Source organism: Bos indicus, chromosome 22, assembly GCF_029378745.1.
Source record: "Bos indicus isolate NIAB-ARS_2022 breed Sahiwal x Tharparkar chromosome 22, NIAB-ARS_B.indTharparkar_mat_pri_1.0, whole genome shotgun sequence".
Taxonomy (NCBI): Eukaryota; Metazoa; Chordata; class Mammalia; order Artiodactyla; family Bovidae; genus Bos; species Bos indicus.
The window spans coordinates 51,111,096-51,131,386 of NC_091781.1; the positions used below are offsets into that span (position 1 = coordinate 51,111,096).

Here is a 20,291-nt window from a genome sequence, read left to right on the forward strand (position 1 = left end):
GGGAGGGGGTCTTCTGGGCCGAGTGGTCATCTGGGCCACACCATCTGCCAGCACTCCTACCCAGCCCTGGAGCCCACTGCAGCCACGCCAGTGCCATCCTTCATGTGGTTCTAGCCTGGGCAGCCCCCAAGAGAGCTGTTTCTGCTCTGTTCTCAGAGGGTTTCAGGGAGAAGGGTGGCACGAGATCTTGAACTGCTGACACAGGCACAAGGGAGAAGGATACGGAACTAGTGCCAAGAAGAGGATCTGGATGTCCAGGTCTAGCAGCCCCACCTCTTACCTGAACCTCTCAGCACCTTCTCTCCCAGATCCGCTATGCCTATATCCACTATATCCAAAATCACCCAACTGCATACACCTGCTCCCTGGGTCCAGGCTTCCAGAGAAGAATGTGACTGGACCAGCCTCTGGACGGTGATAGGACGTCCCAAGGACACTGGGTTTACCTAAACCCAGGTCCCCTTGGTTTTCTCTGTTGCTTCATAGGACTACAGATGACCTCACCAGGTCAGGGCTGACTGGAAGTTGGGCCAAACAGGCTCTTAACGCCACATGGTACCCCACTCCCCATCCACCAGCCCTTCTATCTGCTCTCAGAAGGAAGCATCAGAAAGAATCGGGATTTGTAAGTCTCCAAAGACAACAGAAGAGAGTGATGTGAAAGTGACTGATAAGGGTGGGAGCCTGACCTTATGCTGTGAGGAGGGGAATAGCGTCCCAGGCAGAAGAATGGATATGCAAGAACCCACGTTAGAGAGGAAGAGAGAAGTTAGTGGCAGAGAAGAGACGGGGACTGAGGATGGGAGGATTATGGACAGCGAAATGGCCTGACCTGGTTTTTGTTTCTGCAGCCCCCTCTCCACTCTCGCTCCCCTCTCCAGTCTTGCTCCCCGTTGCCCACCGCTGGAGCTTAAATAAGTGAGCTCAGCACGCTTCGAGACACACAGGAGACCCGGGGTCGCTGTCCTTAATTTAGTAGGTCAGGATCCACTTCCCTGGGGTGGCATAGATGCAAGAGGCTTATCAGCACAGGACACAGGCTCTGCCTTTGGGCTGCGGGCGGAGCTCTCCTTCGTGAAGTAGGGTGGGCCGCAGTATTAGGGCTTGAGCCGGTAAAAGGAGTGGAGGGCCGGGCAGGAGCAGCTGGGGCTGGGGGCTCTAGGCGGGGTGCCGGGTCAGGGAGTCGAGCTTGGAGACGACCAAGTCTCGGAAAGGGCGGTGGAGTCTCGAGAGCCGCGCCCCTTGGGGCCGCCAGGGGGCGCCGCGCTCCCGCGCAGGAGCCGACACTGCCGGGGCGGGACTGCGGCGGGCGGGCGGGCGCGCGCGCGCACGCGCCGTGTGTCACGGGGCAGGGCGAGCGCGGCGAGAAGCTACCGGCCTGGCGTCCTGGTTCCTCAGCCCCCCGCCGTCTCCCCTGCCCCGGCGCGACTCGGCCTCATGTACCGCGCGCTGTACGCGTTCCGCTCGGCGGAGCCCAACGCGCTGGCGTTCGCCGCGGGCGAGACCTTCCTGGTGCTGGAGCGCAGCAGCGCGCACTGGTGGTTGGCGGCGCGGGCGCGCAGCGGTGAGACCGGCTACGTGCCGCCCGCCTACCTGCGCCGCCTGCAGGTGAGTGTGCCCCTCCCCGGCCCGGCCTCCGCCGCCCCTAGACTGAGCTCCATCACCGGCCGGTCGGGACCTCCAGCAGATGAGGACTTTGAGAACCTGACCGAGAGACCCCGCGAGGACTGGGACCCTGAGAGCCCGCTCCCCGTACAGAGGGCCAGGCCCTTGACAGGCAACTCTTGAGGACTCCAGACCTACCTAAAGCCTAACTCTGGGACCGAGACCCCAGACCCAACATCTGAATCCCCAGCCGAATACAACTCAAGAGTCAGCCCCGAGATTCCAGTACACCAGATTCTGAGCAGTTCCCCAGGTCACTGAGACCCCTGACTTAATTGGCCCCTCGCCTGAATCACCAGGATCCCAACACTCTTGCCTCCTCTTCCGCAGCTTCCACCCCTGAGACCCCTGGCAACCCTGGGCACTTTCTGTTTCCCCAGCCATCTTCCACGTTTTCACCCTCCCATCCCACACCCTGCACTTGGACCGGGGAGCCGTGGACACCCCCATCCCCTAAGTGACCCCCCAAGCCCTGAGACCTCAATATCTTTTATTGTCCTGTACTTAGTGAGCCCCTAAGCTCTTTCAAAGTCAGTCTACTTTGAGCCTGGGTTCCCAGCTCCTGCTGACACTCCCTGGCACTACAAGCCTCAGGCCCTGACTTTTCAGACTTCCTTTCTTGGAAAGTGAGGGAGCCTGAGCCTTCCTTGTCCCCAGCCTGGGGTGGGGAGCTGCTCCCTTAGCAAGGAAGTGGGACTTCCCCACGGCTTCCCTGGTGTGGCCATAGCCCCCCTGTTTCCTTCCACTGGAGGTACAGCCCCAGTTCCTGTTTCCCCCAGAATAGTCCTGGTGTGGGGGTTGGGCTCATTGTCTCCAGCTGGTCTATTCTGATCTCAGGGGAAGGAGGGCCCGGAGCCTCCAGGCCTGCCCTGTGCCAGACACCCCCGCCCCATCCTAGTCTCTGGCTGTAGGAAACATCCCCAGCCGGCCCAGTTCAGGACAGAAATAACAGGATAAATTTGGAGATGTCATCTGTGGCCTTTACCCGAGGGGATGGGCCTGGGGCCCTGGACCCTTGGCCTCATGGCATCCAGGAGTGTCTGGGTGAGAGTGGAAGCCCCGGACACGAGGGCTGCTGGGTCTGGAAGTGAGCATGTCAGAGCCAGTCTCTCTGGGGCTGGGGGCTTTTTGGAGGCCTCCAAGGAGAGTCCCCCACTTCCCCCCAGGGCCTGCCTTGGCTATTGGGCTGGGTGTTTGGGGAGGGCAGAGAGGGTGCCATCTTCTCTGTCTCTTGGTCTCTTGCTGCACATCTCCCTCCGTCTCCGTCTCCCTGGCTGTCTCTGTGTCATCCTGACTCTCCCCTTGTGTGTGTCCACATCCTCCAACTCTCTCCCCTTCTCTGTCTCCGAATCTCAATTTCTTTCTGCGTTGTCTCTCTCTGCTTCTCTTTTCCTCTCTCTGTCCCTCCCTCTCTCTCTCACCATCTTTCTTGCTTTCTGTGCATCCTCTGCCGTTCTGTCTCTGTGCCCTTTTCTGTCTGTCTCCTGCACTCTGACACACCCCCTGTTACCTTTGGGGCTCTGCTGATCTCTGAGTCCATCTGTCTGTCCCCATCCTCTCCAACCCACTCTGGTGTGATCTCACCTTAGTTCTGAGGCCCCTGTGGCCTGATGGACCATGGGTGCCAAGGGCAAGGGAGGGGTGGGAGTGACTGGTGCCACAGTTGCCAGCCCCTTACTCCCCCCACCCCATGCCAGACAGGTGGGTCAAGGGGACCCCTGAGTTGCTGCGGATGGTGACACAAAATCTGGGGCAGGGACCAGGTTCCACGCTTATGTCTGTCTTCTGCCACAAACCCAGAACTGCTGTTTCCCAGCGCAGTTCTGGAGGATTCCTTTCTCACAGCTAGAGGGGATGAGGGCTGGCAACACGGGTGCAAAGAGGAGGTCCCTTTGGCCTGTCCTCAGCTACCAGGGCCTGCAGAAGGCTCTCTGAGGACGGGGCTGTCCTGGAGTGTGGCCTTGGTTTTGTGACGGGTCAGCAAGATCCAGAGGGATTTGTTCAGAGCACCAGACCCTAGAGGCTCCCTGGTTGGCATCTCAGCCTGGGATCTGAGCCAAGCCTGGCGATAGATTAAGTGTGCACTCCTGGCCTCAAACTGGGGGTCCGTGGGCTGTGTTTTTGCTTCAGAGCCCAGACTTTCAGAGATGACTTAGCCAAGAGCCTTGCCATAGGTAAAATCCCGAGCGGGGACCCGATATATAAAGCAGCAGCCTGGGCCCCTCCCTGTGGCCCAGCTTCCTGAGTGACGCAGTTTGAGAACCCTGATTGATATTCTAGTTCATCTTGCTGTGTTGATCTTTAGTATTCCAGGCTTTGAGAGCAGTTGTGGCCCTCTGCCTGCGCCAGGCTCCCTCCAGGGCTGGCTCTGGCCTCTGTGCCCTCACCTAGCCCCTGGGGCTAAGACCCCATTCCTGCCCCCCTCACAGGGCCTGGAGCAGGATGTCCTCCAAGCCATTGACCGGGCCATTGAGGCTGTGCACAACGCAGCCATGCGGGATGGTGGCAAATACAGCCTGGAGCAGCGCGGGATCCTCCAGTGAGTGTGGGGGGGGGGGGGGCTCCCAGTGAGCCCCGGGGGATGGGGTCCTTCCGGGACTCTAGAGGGCAGGGTTGCTAGTGCAGAGACGGGTGGGGCATGAGGGTGATGGGGGCCCTGGGCTAGGGTGGGCAGTGTTCCTCAGGGAGCATGGGCAGACTTGGGGAGTTGTAGGGTGACTCCCCCAGTAACCTCCCTGCCCCTGCCTCAGGAAGCTGATCCACCACCGGAAAGAGACCCTGTCCCGCAGAGGCCCCTCCGCCCCCAGCGCTGCAGCTATGACCCCATCCACCAGTGACCACCATCTGGACGCCGCCGCCACCAGGCAGCCCAATGGCACGTGTCGAGCTGGGTTCGAGAGGCAGCACAGCCTGCCCAGTTCTGAGTATCTCGGGGCGGACGGAGGCCTCTACCAGGTACATGGTGAGAGCAGCCTGGGCAAGGGAGATGGCGGGGGGCTTAAGGCTTTGTCTGGAGGCTCCAAGCATCCACCCCGGTCAGCAGTGCCGCCTGGAGCCTTGGTCCTGCCCTGCCGAGCTCAGGCCGCACCCCAAATGGCAGTCTGCCCTCAGATCCCACTTCTGTCCTCCAGATCCCGCCACAGCCTCGCCGAGCAGCTCCTACCACGCCACCCCCGCCTGTGAAGCGCCGAGACCGTGACGCCCTAATGGTCTTGGGGAGTGGTGAGAAGGCGGGGATGGGGGAGTTGGGGGATGGGGCACCCTGTGCTTAGAACGGTTGCTCTGCCTATGTCAGAAAACTGGGGGCTCCAGGCTTAGGGGTGAAGACAGGGCAGGGGTTAGACGGCTGGGGGCTCTGGGCTTGGGGGGATAGGGGTCCCTGGGGGGCTGCCCCAGCACAGCATCCCCTCTCTGCCCACAGGTGGCCGCAACACCACGCCCTCCGGGGGCAGTTCTGTGTCCAGCGGTGGCTCTGTCAGCAGCACCTCCCTTGACACGCTCTACACCGGCTCCAGCTCATCCGAGCTGGGCCCCAGCTGCTCACCCACGCCCCCACCTGTGCCCCGCCGCGGCGCGCTTACCGCTGTGTCCCAAGCTCAGCCCCCTCCCTGCAAGGTGCCAAACCCGGAGCCCCCTACAGAGGAGGAGGCACCGGCGGCAGTGGTGGAGACAGCCCCAGCCCCGGCCCTTGATGAGCTGGAGGCCCTGGGGGCACTGAACCTGGGGGCCACAGAGGAGAAGGCGGTGGCTGAGCCCGCTGTGCCCAGGACCATCGGGGCAGAGCTGATGGAGCTCGTGCGGAGGAACACCGGCCTGAGCCACGAGCTCTGCCGTGTGGCCATTGGCGTCGTGGTGGGCCACATCCAGGCCTCCGTGCCGGCCAGCTCGCCAGTCATGGAGCAGGTCCTCCTCTCGCTGGTGGAGGGCAAGGTGAGGGTGGGCCAGGGCCAGGGGCTGCCCCGCCACCCCTGCCCCTTCCCCACCCGCACATGTATCCAGCCTTTACCTGACAGGTATTTGTTGAGCTTGAGCTCTCGGCTTCCTTGTGCTGGGTGTTGGGGACTTTTGGGGATAATCTGTGAAGGAGAAAGGGAGGAAGAATACTGCAGGCAGAGGCTCAGCCTGGATGAGGGCCATAAGGCAGCACCTCATGCTCAGCTCAGGGATTGGAACGAGGGATTGGAACGAGGCCAGCATGGCTGGAACACCGCAAGGGAGGGAGGGAGGGAGCAAGAGGTGTGGTTGGAAGTGAGACCTAGGGCAGGGGACAGAGGAGACAGCTGTGGGTGGCCAGGGGTTCTCTCGGGCTGCAGGGAAGGAATGGACAGAGGGCGTGAAAGAGGGCAGTGCCATGCTGGCCTTGGCAGTGGAGAGCACTGGGTGCTTCGAGAGCTATGATGGAGGCCTGAATGCTGACTCAGATGGTGGGGGGTGGGGGGTGGGCATCATGGGATGGGTGGCATCCCTTGCCAAGGGTGGGGGCACTGATCAGGGAGCAGGACTGGGGGCCAGATGGGCCGGAAGTACCTCCTTCCTTGGGAGCTGCAGCTCTGGTTTGGGGTGTGGGGAGCAGTGAGGCCATGGGCTTGCCTGGGCGGGAGCAGTGGCCAGCAGGCTCAAGAACACGGAAGGCAGGTTGACAGGCCTGTCCCACTTTGTATAGAATCAGAGAGTACAATCTCAAGTCACATGCAGGCTGTGAGAAGTCCGTGGCCTTCCTCACAGAGGATGTTTATGCAGGGACAGGAGGCAGGTTGTTGGAAAATTCCCCGCAGACATGTCTCGTGCAGAATCCTGTCTCAGGAGGTTATTAAGACTTGGGGGCGCAGGAATTCCTTTCAGTCAGTCCAGTGGTTACGACTCCATGCTCTCACTGCCAAGGGTTCAATCATTGGTCAGGAAAATAAAATCCCATAAGCTGCTGGTTTATTGGGGGAGGTGGCGGGGGATGGGGGGGAAGACTTGGAGGAGTAGAATTCCTTGGAGAGGGTGTGCAGAACAGGGCTAGTGCCCCTGGGGGCCTCGATGTTGAGGGATGGGCTATGGGAAGTTGATGGGGAACAGCAGGGAGGAGGGAAGAGAACCAGGGGCTGGTCCGCTCACCAGTCCTGGGAGGACGCTGGCTCCAGGCAGCCATTGTAGGTGAGGCCCACGGCCCCTGGTCTGGCACAGGCCAGGAGCTCACACCTGGACCTCAGGGTCTGGGTTGAGACCCAGGCCTCGAGGGCCTCCTGGACATGGTGCGGGGCAGGTGTGCTGAGCCCCCCCTCGCCGTCTGCCCACAGGACCTGAGCACCGCCCTGCCCTCAGGGCAGGTCTGCCATGACCAGCAGCGGCTGGAGGTGATCTTTGCAGACCTGGCCCGGCGGAAGGACGATGCCCAGCAGCGCAGCTGGGCCCTGTATGAGGATGAGGGCGTCATCCGCTGCTACCTGGAGGAGCTGCTGCACATTCTGGTGCGGGCTGGGGGCCCCCAGGTGTCCCCACCCCTCCCCCGTGCTCGGGAGTCTCCCCTACTGGTCCTCGGCACACTCACGGGCGGCCACGCACACTGAGCGACTCCTTCACATCTCCTCCCCACTGCAGACGGACGCAGACCCTGAAGTTTGCAAGAAAATGTGCAAGCGGAACGAGTTCGAGTCTGTCCTGGCCTTGGTGGCCTACTACCAAATGGTGTGTGTGTGAGAGCGAGGTTGTGGGGGGGGACACAGAGGGACCCAGGCAGAGGTGGGGCATCCGGGCACTGAGCGCACACGGGGTCCCCTGCCAGGAGCACCGGGTGTCACTGCGGCTGCTGCTCCTTAAGTGCTTTGGCGCCATGTGCAGCCTGGACGCGGCCATCATCTCCACGCTCGTGTCGTCCGTGCTGCCCGTGGAGCTGGCGCGGGACATGCAGACAGACACGCAGGGTGAGCGAGTGAGGGCCAGCTCCCTGCCCCGTGGGGCTTCCCACCACCTTCGGGGGCTCTGACCACCTGCTCTGCACCCCTGCAGACCACCAGAAGCTCTGTTACTCAGCCCTCATCCTGGCCATGGTCTTCTCCATGGGCGAGGCAGTGCCCTACGCACACTATGGTAAGAAGGCAGGTCGCGGCCCAGCTGACTGCAGGGAGCCCACAGCCTGAGGGCTGGGGACTCCCCGACCGGGGTCGAATGGAGCGTCCCCAGGGCTCACGGGAACCCAGGGAGGCTGGGCGGGGTGGGCGGTGGGGCTGGGCAGACCTCAGTGTGCCCCTCTCCTAGAGCACCTGGGCACACCCTTCGCCCAGTTCCTGCTGAGCATCGTTGAGGACGGGCTGCCCTTGGACACCACGGAGCAGCTGCCGGATCTCTGCGTGAATCTACTTCTGGCTCTCAACCTGCACCTGCCAGGTGAGGGCGGGGCCTGGGGTGGCTGCCTCGCGCTGCAAGGGTGGAGGACCCACCAGGCTCAGCACTGGTGCCCTCGTGCACACCCATGTCCTTCCTCAGCCCCAGACCAGAACGTCATAATGGCCGCCCTGAGCAAACACGCCAATGTCAAGATCTTCTCCGAGAAGCTGCTGTTGCTCCTGAACAGAGGGGGTGAGTGCCCAGGAATCTGCACAGGGCCACTTAGGTCCTGTGACTCCCCACCACGCCCCTGCCGTGATGCCTGTTGGCTCTCCCCAGAGGACTGCCCTGAGCCCTCTTCCCCACCTTTTAGATGACCCCGTGCGCATTTTCAAGCACGAGCCGCAGCCGCCGCACTCCATCCTTAAGTTCCTGCAGGACGTGTTCGCCAGCCCCACCACGGCTGCCATCTTCTACCACACGGACATGATGGCGCTCATTGACATCACCGTGCGACACATCGCGGACCTGTCGCCCGGGGACAAGGTGCCTGGACGTGGCTGCAGCAGGGTGGAAGCTGTCACACCCCGGGGGAGGGGAGACCTGAGACTAGGGTGAGGGGCATGCTGGAGCTGCTAAGTAGGGGAGACCGCTCAGCCAAGACAGGTGTGCCAAGACCCAAGGGAGCCCGCCAGGTGGTGATCAGAGGATGCACTGTCTGGAGACAGGAGGAGTGGTGGGAGGTGAGAAGAGCAAGTAGAGTTTACTCGAAGCTTTGGGGGCTGCGGCAGGAGGTGGTTACCTTGCAGGGGAAGTGATCTGATTACCATCCTGAATGAAACGGAGGCTGTGAGATCACAGCGGAAGCGGGAGGCTGGTGCGGACGCGGCCGCCGCCCTCCAGGTGGTACATGTGGAGTGGGAGAGGAGGTCAGGCCTGGATGTGTTGGAGGTGGGTTGGCAGGACTCGCTGCTCAATTGGTCTGGACTAGCCCGGTGGAGGAAGTGCTGATCCCTCTGGTGGGGAAGACCTTTTGAATAGAGTTGTGTTTTGATGCATCGAGATTGAGAAGGTATCTGCTGGACATCCAGGTATAGAGGACGTCAGCGAGGCACTGGGATGTGAGTGGGGACGGGAAAGAGACACTTGGGAGTGCGCTGTGTCTACATGTGCTGGGGAGCCTGTGACACTGCGGTCACCTCGGGTGTGGGATGCATGGGTCAGAGGGAAGCTTAGGCTTCAGTCGGGGCACACAGGAGATACTCAGGAGGGGAAAACCAGGAGAGCAGGAGCCCAGAGACTTGTGTGTGAAAGAGGAGGGTATGAGCCATTGCCACAGTTAGGAGCCTGAGTGAGACGAGGCCTGAGAGGGAGACACAGAATTTGCCACACGGAGGTCAGGCGTGACTGACCAGCAGTGTCCGTGGAGTGGAGGGAAGAGAGTCCAAGTGGGAAGTTGAAGAGAAGATTTGATGTTGGAGGGGAGTGGAAAGAGAGGGAAGGTGGGAGCACTGAATGGAAACAACCCTCATGTGTTTTTATGTGAACTTGAACTTGTTACTCAGCCCTGTCCAACTTTTTGCGACCCCATGGACTGTAGCACATCAGGCATCCCTGTCCTTCACTATCTCCCAGAGCTTGCTCAGACTCATGTCCATTGAGTCGGTGATGTCATCCAGCCATCTCATACTCTGCCGTCCCCTTCTCCTCCTGCCTCAGTCTTTCCCAGTATCAGGGTCTTTTCCAGTGAGTCAGCTCTTTGCATCAGGTGGCCAAAGTACTGGAGCTTCTGCTTCAGCATTAGTCCTTCCAATGAATATTCAGGACTGATTTCCTTTAGGATTGAGTGGTTTGATCTCATTGCTGTCCAAGGGACTCTAAAGAGTCTCCTCCAACACCACAGTTCAAAAGCATCAATGCTTCAGCATTCAGTCTCCTTTATGGTTTTTCTTTATGGGAAAACCAGAGCTTTGACTCTTTGGACCTTTGTTGGCAAAGTGATGTCTCTGCTTTTTAACACACTGTCTAGGTTTGTCACAGCTTTGCTTCCAAAAAGTAAGAGTCTTTTAATTTCATGACTTGCTCAGTGATTTTGGAGCTCAAGAAAATAAAACTATCACTATTTCCGCTTTTTCCCCTTCTATTTGCCATGAAGTGATGGGACCAAATGCCATGATCCTAGTTTTTTGACTGTTGAGTTTTAACTCAGCTTTTTGACTCTCCTCTTTCACCCTCATAAAGAGTCTCTATAGTTCCTCTTCACTTTCTGCCATTAGAGTGATATCATCTGCATATCTGAGGTTGTTGATATTTCTCCTGGCAGTCTTGATTCCAGCTTGTGATTCATCCAGCCTGGCATTTTGCATGATGTACCCTACATAGAAGTTAAATAAACAGGGTGACAATACACAGCCTTGTCGTATTCCTTTCCCAATTTAAAACTAGTCTGTTGTTCCATGTCTGGTTCTAGCTATTGCTTCTTGACTCACATACAGGTTTCTCAAGAGACAGGTCAGGTGGTCTGGTATTCCCATCTCTTTAAGAATTTTCCAGTTTGTGTGATCCACACAGTCTAAGACTTTAACATAGTCAATGAGGCAGAAGTAGATGTTTTTCTGGAATTCCCTTGCTTTCTCTCTGATCCCTCGAATGTTGGCAATTTGATCTCTCATTCCTCTCTTTTCTAAACCCAGTTTGTACATCTGGAAGTTCTCAGTTCATGTACTGCTGAAGCCTAGCTTGAAGCATTTTGAGCATTACCTTGCTTGCATGTGAAATGAGTGCAATTGTGCAGTAGTTTGAACATTCTTTGGCATTGCCTTTCTTTGGGATTGGAATGAAAACCGACCTTTTCCAGTCCTGTGGCCACTGCTTAGTTTTCCAAATTTGCTGGCACATTGAACGCAGCACTTTGCATCACTTTTTAGGACTTTAAATAGCTCAGTTGGAATTCCATCACCTCCACCAGCTTTGTTCATAGAAATGCTTCCTAAGTCTCTCTTGACTTCACACTCTAGGATGTCTGGCTCTAGGTGAGGGACCACGCCATCATGGCTATCCAGGTCATTAAGTTCTTTTTTTGTATAGTTCTGTGTATTCTTGCCACCTCTTCTTAATCTCTTTTGCTTCTGTTCTGTTTATGCAAAGGGGAGTAGAAAAGGTGGGGGATCACTGGAGGGAGACATGGGATCAAGGGAAAGTTTATTTATGTATTTTATTTTTGGCTGTGCTAGGCTTTGGTTGCTGCACAGGCTTCCCCTAGTTGCGGTGTGCAGGCTTCTCGTTGCAGTGGCTTCTTTTGTTGCAGAGCATGGACTCTAGGCATGGGGGCTCAGAAGTTGCAGTTCCCGGGCTCTGGAGCACAGCAGGCTCAGTAGTTGTGGTGCACGGGCTTAGTTGCTCTGAGGCACGTGGGATCTTCCTGGACCAGGGATCAGACCCGTGTCTTCAGCCCTGGCAGGCAGATTCCCAACCACTAGACCACCAACTCCAAGAGAAAGTCTTTTAAAGGTGGGAGATGCTGGTGGATGTCTAAGCCAGAGGGACTGATCCAGCAAGCCGACTATGGCGAAGAGGCTGAGGTGCTGGGAGGGTCAGCCACTGTGGGAGTCAAAAGTAGGTCAGGCAGCTGGTGAGAGTTCAGGCCCGCATAGAGGGATGGCGCCTGGCAGGGCCGGGCAGTCTGTTCAGTAGCGGGACAGTAGTTGAGGTGAGGGTGCCAAGGGAAGACCAGGAGTTTCTGAAGTTGTGCTTGTTTTCTCCATGAAGCACAAGGCCAGCTGGTCAGGGACTTTAGATTTGGCAGACGCAGAGAAGGTGGGCAGTGGCCCTTTAAGGAGCGGTGGGCCCGGTGGAGAAAAGTGGCAGCGGCCCTGGGCAGTGTGGTTTGTGGTGGGGAATGGTGTTCAGGCTTGTGCACGGCTCTGTAATGGTCTGCTGCTTAGCTGTTCATACTAAAATTTGATGGGCAGGTGCTTTTTGTCCTGACCAAGGTTGGGAGTTAGCAGGGTGATACTGCCTAAGAAAGGTTTGGGTACTGACTCCTCTAAGGAGACGTGAGAGATGGTAAGGGGGCAAATGGAGAAGAAGTACTGGGGCCAGGTCAGCGGATCAGGGTCTAGTGAGGATAAGGAGCCCCTGGGGTGTCACCTTGGAGGGACTGTTAGAGCCGTTAAAGCCAGAGGTGCTGGGAAGGTGGGTTGGGAAGGAGGGTTGGATATGGATTCAGAGCAGGTAGAAGGTAAGACGCCAGGTCTCAGGGATGGGTTGTGTTTGGGATGTGGGGAGAAAGGACTCAGAGAGGACACCTGTAGTTTTGACTTGAGCATTTGAACAGATAGCAGTGCTCTTTATTAAGATAACACATGAAAAGCCTTCAGCTTTGGGCAGATAGGGATGATCGTGAGTTTGATGGTAGACACAGGAGTTTGAGTTCTGAGATAAGCAGGGCATGACCAGTGGACAGCTGAAAATTCTCATCTGCAGCTCCCTGGAGAGTCTAGGAAAGAAGTCTGAGTGTGGGTCACTGTTTGAAGCTGTGGGTGTGAATGAGATCTCCCAGGGTGAGAGGAGAGAAGCAGAAGGGCCTCCAACAGACAGATAGCGGCCCCACAAGGGCTCAGCATTAGACACGGGTAGGGGCTCACCGCTTCCTCCTGCCACCTCTCTGAGCCAGGACTTCCTGGGCCAGCCACGTTCTGGGACTGCGTGTGGACTGTGAGGACTCACTTATTTACTCACGCAGTGACTGTCGAAGGCCAGCTCGGTGCCAGGTTACATGCTGGGTGCTGGGATGCAACCCTGATCTTCAGTGGTGTCAGGCAGTCACATCCACGTGGCCGCCAGAAGGCGGTAGTGGCCTGTCTGTCCCTGTCTGGTGGCAGTGGTACACAGCACCTCCCTGGGATCCCTGAGCTTCCCTGCTCTCCCCACAGCTGCGCATGGAGTACCTCTCCCTGATGCATGCCGTGGTCCGCTCCACGCCCTATCTGCAGCACCGCCACCGGCTCCCCGACCTGCAGGCCACACTGCGACGCATCCTGGCCGAGGAGGAAGCCTCGCCCCAGTGCCAGATGGACCGCATGATCGTCCAGGAGATGTGCAAGGAGTTCCCGGTGCTGGGCGAGGCCCCCAGCTAGCACCTTCCTCTCCTCCCTTCCCTGCAGCCCTGGGCAGGGTGCAGGGGACTCAGAGGCTTGGCCCTAAGAATGTTTTGCACAGATAGTATGAGGGGAGGTGATGGTAGAAGGGACCTGAGCGGGGACCCTCAGCTGACATAGAGCTAACGCCAGGGGCCAAGCACAGAATTGGGGACCACACGCCAGGAGCTCTGCTGGGGCACGGGGAGCGTGTGAACTGAAGCCCCTCCATCTCCTGGTAGGCTGCCTCTTCAGCATGCCCCCACCCCCACCCTTTTACACACACAGAGTCCTGCTGCTGCTCCAGGCTGGGCCCGAGCCCTCAGCCCCCGCGCCCGCCTGGTCTGTGTCCTGGGCTTCGGCACGCCGTGTCCCTGGGGTGAGAGGGGGCATCCTCCGCCAGCTCTGTTCTTTGCCTTAGCTTCGCAGTGAGTGCCGCTCGTGTGCTCTGCCCACCCCCAACCCCCGCCCCGTGGGGGCGGTCACTGCCCCTCACTCCGACCCCCAGAGGTATTGGCCAAGCTGCTGCTTTGAGAGCAGAATCTTAGAGACAGGCCATCCGTCCTGGAGCCTCACAGAACAGGGTGGGGCGGGGGTGATGGCACTGATAAAGCCAATGACAGAATCTATTTTCTCTGGAAAAACGTAGACTGAGAAGCCATGTGTATTTTCCTATGTGCTGCAGCTCACCTTTGGAAATAAATCACAAGGCATCTGGAAACAGGCCTCCCTGTATGATCCTGAGGGGTGCTGGGAGAGGGTGGGCCGGGGTGCGGGAACCTCAGGACCTCATCAGTAGCTTGCCCTGCCCTCTCCAGCCTCCAGGTGGTCTGTCAGGACCTGAGGACCACCTGTCAGGTGGTCCCTGACAGGCCCCTCCATCGAGGTCCCTTGAGTTCGCACATCTTGCCTGGGTTCCCACTTCTCCTGGGCCACAGCCACAGCCACCGGGAGCCCAGCGGTCTATCTGCAGGTGACTGCCCCTGCAGACTTCACTTACATCTCTCTCTGCCTTGAATGCCGTGTGTCTCTCCCCCATTAAAACCCCTATAATCCTTTACAGCTATTCTCAAATGAAGCATCTCCCTCCACCCCCCAGCCCCGGCCTCCCTGAACTCCTTGGCCTGCCCAGCTGTTTCCATTCCTCATTTGTCTTCCACTGGATCCAGCAAGATCCCCTCACCTTGCAGCCTTAGCAGGGATTTGGTAATTACCATAGGACCGAAAGGGTATCTCAACGAATACGGGGTTATAGATGCACACTGCTGTCTGAGGGGAATCAGAGGCCAGCGTTAGGCAAAAACTTGCCTTGTGGGCTGCTGAGTTATCAAGGGCTTGTCGCTGTAAGTCGGGGAGAAAAGTCAGAACCCATAGGCGGACACCAGACTGCAGTGGTTTCCAACAGTCCCTTTCATTCTGTTACTCAAGATGATTCTCAGAGGATTCCACACTTCGAAAATCAGATACTGTGACTTCTGGCTATGAGTTTTCCTTTCTTAATGGGATGCTGATGGCAGGGGGTTGTTACTCTCCCAGCAGAGCGAAATGCAGCAAAGAAGACCCCCTGGGGTGGGAGTCCCAGGAAAACAGATCTGTGGGTGCAAAGCACAGGAAGACAACAAGACATCCTTCCTGAACTGTTGACTCTTCTAGAAGGTTAAGTGCACGGGTTCACCTGGACCCGAGGAGGAACTGACACAGTGGCCGGCAGGAAAGCTCCATGTGGTACAGCGCAGTCACTTCATCCTGGAGGCCTCTGCCTCCCTTTCACAGCCAGAATCAACACCGCTGACTTCCAGGTACAAGTCCTTTCTCATTGGAAAGCTGAAGGCAGAGCCCTGTGGTTCTCCTCCTGAGAGCGTGTAATTCAGGGATGAGCACAGGCCCTCAGGAAGCTGGGATGGGGACATTCGGTGGCCTCCGTGCCTTGCTCTGTTCACTGCCAGGCTGCACACGCTGACCTCATGGGAAGAAGAGGGCTGGGCTGTGCCGTCTGTCCCCGTGCTGGCCCCCGTGAGGAACAAAGCTGCCCCTGCCTGCTTCTGTGTGAGTGACTGTCCAACGGGTCCTTGCACATATTCATCAGGGCTACTTGAGCCCCAGCTGACAAATTTAAAGAAATGCCAGCTCCAGGCAGCAAACGGGGGCCAGGACTCTAGGACCCCTCAGCAAACACCTTGATGGTGGTCTCACCGCACAAAATTACAACCACCAGGGAAAACAGTTAGCCAGAGAATTCCTCAGGGAAGGAACTATCTGGGAGAACAGCTCTGCCTGCTTGATGGTAGACATGGATATGGTTAGGGGAAAGGGCAGAGACGGAGAACCAAGCCACTCAAGGAAAGAGGGGTGTTTCGGTGGGGCTAAGGAAAACACAATTTTGAGGGGCCCTGCGGGCTGGGGGTTTGGGCCAATCTCTAGGCTAGAAGTGGGTCCCTACAGGTGTGGCACATGTCCGTGCAACACAACTGAGGACGGCAGGCTACACGTGCATAAGGCACCTCCAGGGCAAGGGGGTCAGGCGAAGACCACCTGCCTGCTCAGCCCCCAGAAGATACAGACTCAGGCTCCAAGTCCGAGAGGACAAGCTTTTCTTTTTTTCCTGTTTAATGGAAGAAGGACATACTGTGAAAACTGCAGTACGCGAATATGAATGACAAGATGCTAATCTCGTCACCAGCCAGTGTCACCAGCTCCCCAAGCCCACCGTGCAGCCCCCTGAATCACCACCTCCTCCCTTCTCCCCAGACCTCCTCCCTAGAGGTAATTCCTCAGGAGTTTTGCCGTTTTCCAGCGTCACTAAATGGAGTCACGTGAGCACTGGCTTCTTCGCTCCCCGTCAGATCTCAGTTCGCCCACCATAGTACGGTTGCGGTTGGTTCATTCCCACTGTCGTGTACGGTGCACCCTTGTTTACTTACCCACGTTGACAATCTTTCCGTTGTTTCCAGTTTTTGTCTATTACAAATCATGCTGTCAGGAGTACTGTTGTACTCGTCTTTTGGTTGCTCATATGCATTATATTGGGGGAGTGTATATTCTCAAAAGTGGAATTGCAGTGAAAATGCCAAATAGCTTTCCTGAGTAGTTGTACCAATGTATGCGCCTCCACTGGTGTCTGAGTGCCAGCTCCTCTGTCTCTTTCCCTAAACATGGTATTGTCAGTCATTTTTATTTTAGTCATTCTGGTGGAGTACAGTAATACTTAGTTTCACATTTAAATTTCCCTGATGACTAAAGAGGTTGAGCATTTTTTCATCAGTTTACTGGCTATTTAAATCTTCTCTCGTGAAGCACCTCTTCACATCTCTTGCCCATTCATTGACTGGGATGTGGATCTTTTATTGATTTATAGTATGTATTCAGGATATGAGACCTTGGATTGTATATCTTAACCTATCTTCTCCCTATCTTATCTTAATGTCTTAACCTTATCTTAACCTATCTTATCTTAATGTCTTTGGATGAAAGAAGTTCTTAATTGTAATGTAATCCAGTTTTTCAGTATTTTCCTTTATGGTTAGTCCATTTTGTGTCCTCTTAAAAAATGTTTGCTTAAAAGTCATGAACTTTTATGTTCTCTTCTAAAAGATGTTTTGTCTTTCCTTTCACATTCAGATGTCAGATCTATCTAGAATTGATTATGTGGGTAGTATGAAGTAGGGGGTCTCATTTTTGTCTACATGGATGTCCAGTTGGTGTGGCATCATTTACTGGAAAGCCCATCCTTGGCTTGCGTTGGCTCTTAAGAGCCACGCTTGTAAACATTCAAGTCTTCATGCACCTGTAGGCCCCTCTCTGGATTTTGTTCCGTTTGTCTGTCTATTCCTGTACCAGCACCATACAGTCTTGGTTTGGTCGCTGTAGCTTTCCTGATCTGCAGTAGAGGAAGTTGTTCTCCTTCTTGGGTTTCCTTTGGACTGTCCTGGGTGTTCTTGGCCCTCATACATTTTAGAATCCAGTTTGTCAGTTGACACACGCACGTACCCTGCACAGTCTTTACTGAGTTGCATTGAATCCATATATCATTTGGGAAGAATTAGCATCTGCACGATACAGGTATACCACACTTTATTGCACTTCACTGATACTGCATCTTTTACAACAAACTGAAAGGTTTTGAAGGTTTGTGGCATACCTTCAATAGATAATAGATGATACAAAGTCTATCGTCGCCAGTCTTCCAACAGCATTTTCTTACTTCCTGTCTCTGTGTCACGTTTTGGTAATTCTCATAATATTTCAAACTTTATCATCATTATTATATCTGTTATGCTGATCTGTGGTCAATGATCTCTAATGTTATTTATTTTTGGCTGTACCAGGAAGCCTGCTGTCTTTGGGGTCGCACAGAGTCGGACACGACTGAAGCGACTTAGCAGCAGCAGCAGCAGAAGCAGCAGCAGTACCAGGAAGCATGTGGGATCTTAGATCCCCAACCAGGGATCAAACTTGGCCCTCCGCAGTGGAAGTGCAGGGTCCTAACCACTGGACTGCCAGGGAATTCCTTGATGTTACTTTTAAAAAGATGATGTTTAGGCCCACCCAAGGATGCCAAAAAAAAAAAAATTGATTATGATTCACTGAAGGCTTAGATGATGGTTAGCATTTTTTAGCAAAAAGGTGGGGGTTTTTTTGGTTTTTTGTTTTTTCTTTTTCAGCTATTTGTCATGAAGGATCTTAGTTCCCTGAGCAGGGATCAAACCTGTGCCTCCTGCAGTGAAAGGCAGAGTCTTAACCACAGACCAACAGGGAAGTCCTAGCAATAAGGTATTTTTAATTAATGTATGTACATTTTTTTTAGACATAGTACTGTTGCACACTTAACAGACTGTAGTCTAAACACAAATTTTATATTCCCTGGGAAACCAAAACATTCGTATAATTCACTTTACTGTGATATTTGCTTTATTGCGGTGGTCTGTAACCAAACCCACAGTATCTCTGAGGTATGCCTGTATTAAATCTTCCAATCTTTGAACATAGTTTTGCATTCCATTTATGTCTTTATGTTTCTATTTTTTCTTTCAGTGTTTATTGAGATATAATTGACCATATAGTTAAGGTATACAACATAATGATTTGACTTACATCATGAAATGATTATGACAGTGTTCAGTGTCAATGTTTTATTGTATGTGTGAAGAGTCATTGCACATACTGCATTATATTTATTCCTGGAATTTTACGTTGCACGATGCTACTGTAAATTGCATCATGAAGAAAAGTTTTCACTTGTTGATATATAGAAATTACAACTGATTTTTATATATTGACTTTGCATCCAGTGACTTTGCTAAACTCTAATAACTTATCTGTAAGTTCTTTTGGCTTTTTTGCATACACATTCCTGTTGCTTGGGAATACTTTTTTTTTTCCTTTCTAATCCTTATACCTTTTTACTATTTTTTTTTTTTTTTTTTTACCTTACTACACTGTTGAAGCCCTCCAATATAATATTAAGGCTTAAGGTCAAGAATTCAAAGTGTTGTTTTTCTCTAGTAATGCTCTGCTGCTCCAGAGGTAAGGAATTCACAAATAGTCTGTTTTAACTGGGGTTAGATTTTAGCCCAGTGAGTTTATCTAAGAAGAGCCAGGGTAGGAGAACTGTTATCAGACTGGCTAATGGTTAAGGTAAGGACTTCCCAGGTGGCTTCATGATAAAAGAATCCCCCTGCAATGCAGGTGACAAGGGCAAATACAGGGTAGAGAGGAAAAGGCATGAGGAGAGGATCTGAAATGTCCTAGAGGGCAGTGGAAAGAGGAGCTCTACTTGCTTTGCCTTTACAGGGAGCATGAGAAGCTGTCACCGGGGGTGGGGCATAGAGGTGAGGGCAGAGGGAGACGGACAGGCTTCCACAGAAAAGCAGCCGAAAAGAAAGGACAGCAGTGGAGGCAGAACTTCAGGGAGGACATGGAGCGTCCTCTGCAGGCACCAAGGGTGTTAAGGCAAGGTCCCAGTCTTCTAGCCCTAGGACAGGGAGCAGGGCATAACTTGGCCACGATCCCTTTAAACCTCAGAACATTTGCCCACACAGCCTCCAAGACCTAGGTGGCTCTTCCATCTTTTGGTTATTCAAAGATCTACTCAGGCAGATGGTTACACTGGCTCAGGCACCTCCTCTGGGATCCAGCATCCCTCTCCCTAGCGTCCCACCTATCTACAACCTTCGTTAGTGTAAAGCTTTCCGCCCTCCTCTCGTTAGATCGTGAACCCTGAGGGCGAAGGTGCGATGGAAACCATGTCTTTGGCTTCCCTCCTCCAGCCCCTGCACCGAGCTCCCATCCAACCAAGGTCTGCCTTCAGCACCTCTCCAACGCCCATAGTAACCCAGACCGTACTTTCTTTGCTCTGACCTTAGGAAGTCCTCAGATTCTGAGACACCAGAGGGCACCACTGGAGCCCACCCACCGGCTCTCCGTAGTCACATGAGGTGCTGGAACTGGGAATCCCGCCTCCTGGAAGCGAAAAAGTCAATAAAGGGGCCTAAGAATATGCCATTTGATTGGTTAGTGGTGATGTCATAGGTACCGTTTGGGGCGGGCCAGAGGCCGAAGCCCAAGTTCTCGGCTGGTTCCAAGCAGGAGCCGCGCCCCTTGGAGCGTTCGGGGCCTTAGCCCTAAACCTCTCCTCCATCCAGGGACGCCGACGCCTTCTGACTGTGGCGTTGCAGCCCACTATCGGTGCTGCTTTACAGGCTGGGCCGTAGAACACCTCCTGGATTGTCTCTCCCGGCTATTCTGGAACCAGCGGAGCCTCCTCCCCCCAGACAATGAGTCTGCCGTGGGGGTGGAGCCACCCATTGTCCCAATAGAAACAGTGACTTTCTGATTGGAACGCTCGGTGTTCACGCCCCACGCCCCCGCTCGTCTTCGGTGACGTTTATTCCCCGGCGTCTGCCCATTGGATCTTACTTGAGTCTTACTTGAGCCGGGAGTAGAACAGCGCGGGCAAAACTGAGCTTTTCCATTAGTTCCTTCAAAGGGTTAAGGGACGCAGTCGTAGAGCGCAAGGGAAGGGATCTGAGGAATCCGAGCCTCAGTCCTGCGGCAACGCAGGGTTCATGTGGTATTCCAGAACACTGGAGACCCGCTACCCAAGAGAGGGGTGTAATTTCCAGTGGAAGAGCAGCCGGCCGAAAAACCAGGGAAGTTTAGCTTCTGTTCCGGCTTCGG

General features: G+C 55.0%; 1 protein-coding gene across 3 annotated transcripts; it reads left to right on the forward strand.

The window, feature by feature from the left end:
- Nucleotides 1-1,330: 1,330 nt before the first annotated feature.
- On the forward strand, nt 1,331-13,836 carry NCKIPSD (NCK interacting protein with SH3 domain). 3 transcript variants are annotated; one of them, XM_019985082.2, is made up of 13 exons: nt 1,331-1,608; nt 4,095-4,204; nt 4,416-4,620; nt 4,797-4,887; nt 5,087-5,595; nt 6,951-7,121; nt 7,252-7,338; nt 7,436-7,574; nt 7,660-7,740; nt 7,909-8,037; nt 8,137-8,229; nt 8,351-8,523; nt 12,912-13,836. In XM_019985082.2, exons 1-13 carry the CDS (start codon nt 1,438-1,440, stop codon nt 13,113-13,115), a joined length of 2,163 nt encoding a protein of 720 aa, XP_019840641.2. In that variant the 5' UTR covers nt 1,331-1,437; the 3' UTR covers nt 13,116-13,836. The 3 variants fall into 3 exon arrangements, with proteins under 3 accessions (XP_019840641.2, XP_070632832.1, XP_070632833.1); XM_070776731.1 differs by lacking the exon at nt 1,331-1,608 and adding an exon at nt 1,650-1,918; XM_070776732.1 differs by lacking the exon at nt 1,331-1,608 and having other exon boundaries at nt 4,416-4,627.
- Nucleotides 13,837-20,291: the final 6,455 nt, after the last annotated feature.

Coding starts and splice junctions, on each gene's coding strand:
- NCKIPSD (XM_019985082.2), top strand. CDS start 1,438: ATGTACCGCGCGCTGTACGCGTTCCGCTCGGCGGAGCCCAACGCGCTG. Junction 7,122..7,251: donor AGGAGCTGCTGCACATTCTG/GTGCGGGCTGGG, acceptor TCCCCACTGCAG/ACGGACGCAGACCCTGAAGT. Junction 8,038..8,136: donor TCTCAACCTGCACCTGCCAG/GTGAGGGCGGGG, acceptor GTCCTTCCTCAG/CCCCAGACCAGAACGTCATA.